The sequence below is a fragment of the Austrofundulus limnaeus genome, unplaced genomic scaffold (genome assembly GCF_001266775.1).
Source record: "Austrofundulus limnaeus strain Quisiro unplaced genomic scaffold, Austrofundulus_limnaeus-1.0 Scaffold248, whole genome shotgun sequence".
Classification (NCBI taxonomy): Eukaryota; Metazoa; Chordata; class Actinopteri; order Cyprinodontiformes; family Rivulidae; genus Austrofundulus; species Austrofundulus limnaeus.
In genome coordinates this window covers 54,017-60,871 of record NW_013952650.1, presented here as the reverse complement: position 1 = coordinate 60,871, position 6,855 = coordinate 54,017, and the positions used below count along the sequence as shown (strand labels likewise).

The following is a 6,855-nucleotide window of genomic DNA, read 5'->3' as shown; positions in this document are numbered from 1 at the left end:
ATTAGATAGAACTTGAAACGGTTATTCAGTTGTCTTTTAGTATTTACATTTTCTCATCACAGTTGTGTTGTTTTATTATACCGCATTTCAATATTCTTTCCATCTTTTTTATCAACTTGGAAATTATTTTTGGTTACTCAATTTTGATTTGCCCAACATTTAAGCATTAAAAGGCCTACATTTGTTGATAAATTACACATTTCCTGCCACCTTTTGTCTGCATTTTAAACTGACCCACTTATGAAAAATTATAGTGATAAAACTCCACCAGTTCTCATAAACTTTATGCACAATCTCATGCACTATTGTGACGTTGCAAGCAGTTAACATTCAAGAGTATGTAAACTGAGGATGAGTCTCTTACTACCACATCTACTATGAATAAGAGTTGTAAAACTAAATGAGTTGGGGTCAGTTAACAGTGGTGGCCATCTCCAACTCCAAATGTTGGTTGCAGATGTTCATCTAATCATTACCTTTTGAAAGATTCATTAAAATCCATAGTCGATTAAATATTTGCCAGCTGCTAATAGATTATAGTGGAGATTATAGTGGTGTGAGTAGAGTTTTATTCTTTATATTTAAAACACAGACATTTATCAGCTTGATTAGACTTTATTGAAGCTTGAACACACGTTAGTTGACCCTTGGAAAACACCAGAAACARATGAAACACTCAGCCCCTCCCCCACTACAACATCAACAAATTAAAATAATAAAAATATACTGTCAACCAAAGTACCTACTGGTACTCAAAGAAATAAAAGAATCTGAGAAATATGTTTTTGTACTTTTCCAGCGGCTGTAGTATCAACTTTTGTACTGTACTCTCCTTTGTACTTTGTGCAACAAATCTAAGCATACATAAGCAAATAAATACAGTGTACTTTTGGAACCTTAAGTACAAAATAAAGCCAAGTCACCAAAGGAATAAAGTCAGAGAAGAAAGACAGTAAAAAGCACTGAGATCTCCAAATACATTGAAAGATACAATTCCAAGCTCATTAAAAGCCAAATGCTAAATTGTTTACTTTTTCTTGCCCGACACCAGAACACCAAACTCCTGAATGGATATTTCTTTATTTATGTACTGCTGAAGCTGGCGATTTGTGATGTTCCCAAGACGCAGAGCCTCATCAATGGAAAACTTCTTCCCAGATTTTCTGTCGTGAAGCACAGAAGACTCTCCGCTGGGGCCTTTAACTGTGATCTCTTCCCAGTCGCACTCCTGACCCTGCAGGTTGACAAACATCTTCCARTCGATCAAGCCTAGCTTGTATGCCTCTTCAGGTCGCATCTCTCTTCCAGTATCTGGATCAATAACAACAATAGACCTGCGGAGGTGGCTTTCTCTCTGCTCCCTCTTCATTCTCACTGCCGACAAATTCTTTTTAAGCTTCTCAATCTCCTCATCTTTCTGGAGTGTTATATTTCTTAGATCTGACAGCTCTTTCTGAAGCGAGTCGAGCCTCAACTCCAGGTTCTTTCCATCCTCTCTTGGTGCAGACTCTGTGATAAGCCGAGTTTCTTTGCTGGTGATCTCAATCTCAGAGCGAAGCTTGCGGATCTCATTCTGCAGCTTTTGGTTTTCTTGTTGGAGGCGGTAGCTTTCATCTCGAATGTARTCCAGTTCTTTAGTTGACTTGGTGTTAGAGAACTCCATGTCAGAAAACTTGGAGGTGAGGATTGACAACTCCGAATCAAGTTCACGTCTTCTCTTTTTCTCCTCTTCCAAAGTTCTCCTTAGGTTCTCAATCTCAATCTCAGCCTCTGGGTCTCTCTCCACTTGAACTTTCTCAGTGCGGACAACCTTTTCCTTCACATCCATCTTCTCCAACGTGATTTGCTGCTGAATGAGTGCGTTCAGCTCTTTCTCGAGCAGGGTGCGTTTGTGTCGCTCTTCGTCAAGCTGTAGTTTGAGGATGGAATGTTCTTTCTCCTGTTGAGGATCCTGCTGCAGGACTACTTTCTGTTTGACGGTCACCTTCTCGCGGTTCTCTCTGTCGCGGATCTCCAGCTCGTTGAGCCTGACCCGAAGTCTTTGGATCTCCAGCTCTGCGTCACGCCTCGCCCTGCGCTCACGCTCCAGCTCCTCCAGCTGCAGGTCCAGATCAGCGATTTGTCTCTGCAGTTGGAAGAGTTCTGCTTTCAAGTTATCCTTTTGTTTTTGCTCATTGTTGATGCTTTGCAGGAAGTTGTTACACTCTGACTTGAGGACGGGATCTTCTTCCATCTTGACAACCTCTTGCTGGACGATCTTCTCTCGGATCTGAGACAGGTCGATCTTCTTCAGCCTAATCTTCTCTTCCTGGGTTGACCGCTCCCTCTCAAGGTCGAGGCGTTTCGTCTGTTCATCAGCCAGCTTCCTTTTCAGAGTCTCAATCTCCTCCTTGGTCCTCGGGTCTTCTCGGTACTGCAGCACTTCATTGACCACCTCCTTGGTCTGTACTTGGGGTTTAGTRTCCCTCCATCTTTCAATTTCATCACGAAGCTGACGGATTTCCATCTCCGATTTCTCWGTCTGGTGGGTTTTATCAACAATCTCATTGCGAAGTCTCTCCAATTCTCTTTCGGTCTGTGGATCTGTCTTGTATTTGATTACTTCTTTGATGATCTCTTTGACTTCCACTTGAGGTCCTCTGTTCTTCAGCATGATCAACTCATCCTGCAGAGATTTCAGTTGGAGCTCTGAATCTCTATAGCGCCTCTGTTGTTCTACAAGCTCAAGACGGAGATTGGCCACCTCGTTCTCAGCCTTAGGGTCAGGGCGAACAATCTCACGCACTTTTTCCTGAATCACAACCTTAGACTTCTCCTCCTCGAGGCTCTGAATCTTCCTCTGGAGGTCAGCCCTCTCCCGCTGTGATGATCTTCGTTTAGACTTCTCATCCTCATACTGCCTCCTGAGGTTTTCTACTTCCCTTTCAAACGCAGCATCTTTCTCTACTTTCAGCACCTCCTTGATTGAAATCTTCTCCTCGGCCATTGATTTCTCTTTCTCCAACCTTCGGAGTTTTTCCTGAAGAAACTGCAGCTCATCCTCCAGCTGCTTCCTATTGTCCATTTCTTTCTGCTTCCTGTCAAGGAGCACCCGGTACTCAGATTCAAGTTGGGGGTCATTCTGGACTTTGATCACCTCCTCTTCAGTTATGACCTCTTGTTCTTTGTTTTTCTCCTCAGCCAGGACGGTCATCTGCTTTTGGATCGTAATCAGCTCGTTGTCTTTTAACATCTTCTGCCTTCGCAGCTCTTCCAGCTCATCCCGAAGTTTTCGAATCTCCTCCTCCTGACCACGGTCTCTTTCTATACGCAGCACCTCCTTGACTGTGTACTGCTGGGCTCCTTCTTTCATCTCAGTCTCAAGACCTCGCAATTTTAGCTTGAGCACCTCCAGGTCATTCTCCAACACAAGGGTGGTGCGGCGTTCCTCTGAGAGCTTCTGTTGAACCTTGTGCACTTCCTCATCTAGTTGGGGGTCTGGTACCTTTTTAATGTGCTCTTTTTTGACAATTGTATCCTGTGGCTTTTGTCCTTCTAGGACATAAATGTCAGTCTGAATAGTCTGAATTTCTTTTTCTAGCTGCTCTCTCCTCTGGATCTCATCATCCAGTTGCTTCCTGATTCTCCATGGCTCCTCTCCCGGGGCGGCAGCATGGACTGACTTCACGCTGGTAGACTGGATAACCGGGATCTCAGGTTGCTAAAGAAAGATATTCATCATCATGATTAATGCTGCTTTTTTTATTGGAAAATTTAGTTAGTGTTGTAGTTTGAAAACTGCTTTACCTGGCTAAGAAGACTTTGGGCAAACTCAAGATTCTGCAGCCTTTGCTTATTCACAGCATTCACTTCTGTAAACTTGGCCTCAATAGCAGCTTCCTGCAGACATGAAAATATTAAATCATGAAAAACATACACAGTATAGTATGAGGAATTAACATAGTCACAACCTTTATGATAAAATCTACAATTTAAAAGTAAAGAACAAATAATATCTCACACCACACATYGCACAGAGCTCTCAAACAACCTCAGTGTCAAGTTTGACAGGATTGATGAGAACTATGTGGGACCAAGACCAAACTGCATCTCCACCAGTTTCAATGCTGATAAAACAGTTTGTGAACTGTTCATGAAACGCGTGAACCACTATGTAATTTTGAAAATTGGAGCTGTTTTAAGATGGCAGAGATATACTTTATGTTTCTTATGTGTTTCCCCAAAATCCTATTGATCTCTATTACTTTATTAAATTAAAATTTTGTCCTCATTGTCCGATATGGCACTACCTRAAGTCATAGCATCAAGACGCACATTTTGGTGTATAATTTAATGTTTTGTTTCAAAGCTGTACAATAAGATACAGGACATTTTTAACAGTATAACAACAAAGATGCTTCAATACCTTTGCATTGGCATCCCTAATGAAACTGGTCTAAATCTTCTTCTGTTCAAGGTAGGTATAAGAGACCAGTGCCAGGCGGCTTATTTTCACACTCAAAAAGCTGGTGTWTGAATGACCAAAAGTACAAATTGACAAAGGAATTAAATGGCATAGAGTCAGCTTATACTGTGAATGAGCTAGCAATTAAGTGTTAAGCATGAAGTTAATGTTTAGATAGCTTATGGAAGACACAAGGGAAGCAGGCATTCATCCATTTTACCTGCTTTTTTCATGTAAATGCCTATATCCAGCAGTCACTGGTAGCATTCATTTTTTTCTGTTTATTTTTTCCTTGTATATTTACTTGCAATTTACCTACTTCTTTATACATTGTGTTGTTTTAGTCATTTATATATCAGATTGCTCAGCTCATTCAGGAGACAGATGCTATGACATTTGGTTTTTGTAACTATTCAAAAGAATTTGCTACTTTTAGCTACTAGCTAGTCTTTCAAAACGTAGTTATAGCCTGTTAAAATATTTAGCTTTAGCTTTAACAATTAGTTTTAGCTTCTTTGGCAATGTCAGTAAGTCATTCATAATTCACATTGTATTTTGAGAGATATTAAATGTCTCTAGTATCTTTCTGTAATAGCCTTTAAAGTAATTGACTGTTAGGGGAGAACATCACCTCTGCTTTGACTGCCAGAGCTGGGGATTCCAGTCTGCTTCTCTTGTAGGTCTGAGGMACAAGTCCATCCTCAAGGTCAAGAATAGACCTGAACTTCTCTGTTTCATTCTCATAGTCCTACAATGACAAACCAGTKAATTCTTATTTTATCTTAATGTTAATTAAACTTAGTGCCACAGTAATCTTTTAAATGTACAAAGATCTTACTTTGACTGCTTGCTGGTAAAGCTGGGCATTTTTAGAGACATTGTTCAAATCTGATTCCTTCCTTGCGATGTCAGAGAGCAAGTTCTGCAGAAAACAAATATTTATAAAGTTGGTATGAACAACAATGACAGAAAATGTATAGTTTATTTACAGAGGGAAACTTGCAAAATRTGATTCCAATGCTTCTCATCTCACCCTCTGATTCTTCAGTTTGGTCTCCACTTGTCTCATGTCATCAGTTTCACGGGGCTCATAATTCGGGACACGAGAGAGCCAGCTGTTCAGATTGTCATAATCATTGCGGTAGTTCTTCAGTGCCATTTTGGCTCTCTGCAAGCTTTGAGACCTGTAATAYACATCAAAACAAATCCTTGTTGAGTCCTTCCTCGTCCACAGATCTTTGATGAAGTCCATGAGTTTCTCTACTCAGACCTCTCTGTCCTGACCATCTCACCTGGTTTCAATCTGCCTGTTCAGGTTGTTGTAGCGCTTGTTGAGTTTCTGAACATCAGCTTCCTGCCTGTCAATGTCAGGACAGTGCTCCTGTAGTTTAATGGCCATTTCATCACAAGTGCCCTTAGCCAGGCGCAGGTTCTGCTCCGTCTCTGTAATTACTGACTTCTGGGACTTCAGGTCTGATCCAATGTCCTGAAAGGATGGCAAAGGAGACTTACAAACACAGTAATAATCCCTCTAAAGTTATTAGTAAGGAAATTAAAGGCCTAGGTTTTTTTAGAGGTTTTACAATAAGAATGTTAAAAAATGAGAAGGACAGTTGTTTAGGTCCTGCAACAATGAGAGACATGGTGGATGTGTTGGCGCTCACATGTTGAGGGTGAGTCTCACTTACTACCACATCAAACTCAATATACATTATTTTATGTTACTGAGCTATAGCTAATTTATGTCTTCTGATGTCAGTTGTAAATGTACCTGCAATGTTTACTTTATGCATTTTAATCAAATCTGCTTACTGGTTCATGAGATATTTTGCAACAAGTCAAACAAAAGAGCACACACAGCTGTCATAAATCAGTCAAAGCCATTAGTCAATATAAATCTGCTTTTCTTCACTGACAAAGATAAATCTCATTTCTATTTCAATTCAATTACATATACAGTATAATGCAATGTAAAATAAATGACTGCATAAGTATTCACCCCGTTTAAAGCAACTGTAGTAAATCAACCCTGAGAAAAGATTATTCAAAAGTGCAACATTATATTCACCATCAATAAATGGAAGGAATATGGAACGTGTAAATCTAGAGAGCGGAGGTGTGGCCAGGACAAGAGAACGTGACAGGTAGCTAGCATTAGCATAACTGATGCTACATGGAGAGTGWCCACAGTATGGGACAGAGGAGGAGGAGCGCTCCGACAGCCTGACAGAAAAAAATAAAAGCATACAGCTGCTCACAAGATCACTAGTTTAAATCAGGAATAAAAGTGTTGGGTCTTGTTTGACTGAAGTTCGGTCCGGTAGGGCTGCAGCTGCCCCGCTGCCTTTTTTCCCCTCCCGCTGTGCAGGACGTACTGCTGGTGTGTGTGTGTGTGTGTGTGTGTGTGTGTG

The 6,855-nt window shown here is 40.8% G+C and overlaps 1 protein-coding gene across 1 annotated transcript in view; it reads right to left on the bottom strand.

Annotated features, from left to right (window-relative positions):
- Window positions 1-599: 599 nt before the first annotated feature.
- ppl (periplakin) overlaps window positions 600-6,855 on the bottom strand; it is a 35,568-nt gene continuing 29,312 nt past the window's right edge. Inside the window, exons 17-22 of the mRNA XM_014020296.1 lie at window positions 5,737-5,930; window positions 5,478-5,628; window positions 5,283-5,366; window positions 5,076-5,192; window positions 3,787-3,879; window positions 600-3,700 (exon numbers count right to left, since the gene is read on the bottom strand). Coding sequence (XP_013875750.1) covers window positions 1,028-3,700; window positions 3,787-3,879; window positions 5,076-5,192; window positions 5,283-5,366; window positions 5,478-5,628; window positions 5,737-5,930 — 3,312 coding nt within the window. The 3' untranslated portion in view covers window positions 600-1,027. The remainder of the gene's footprint in view (window positions 3,701-3,786; window positions 3,880-5,075; window positions 5,193-5,282; window positions 5,367-5,477; window positions 5,629-5,736; window positions 5,931-6,855) is intronic.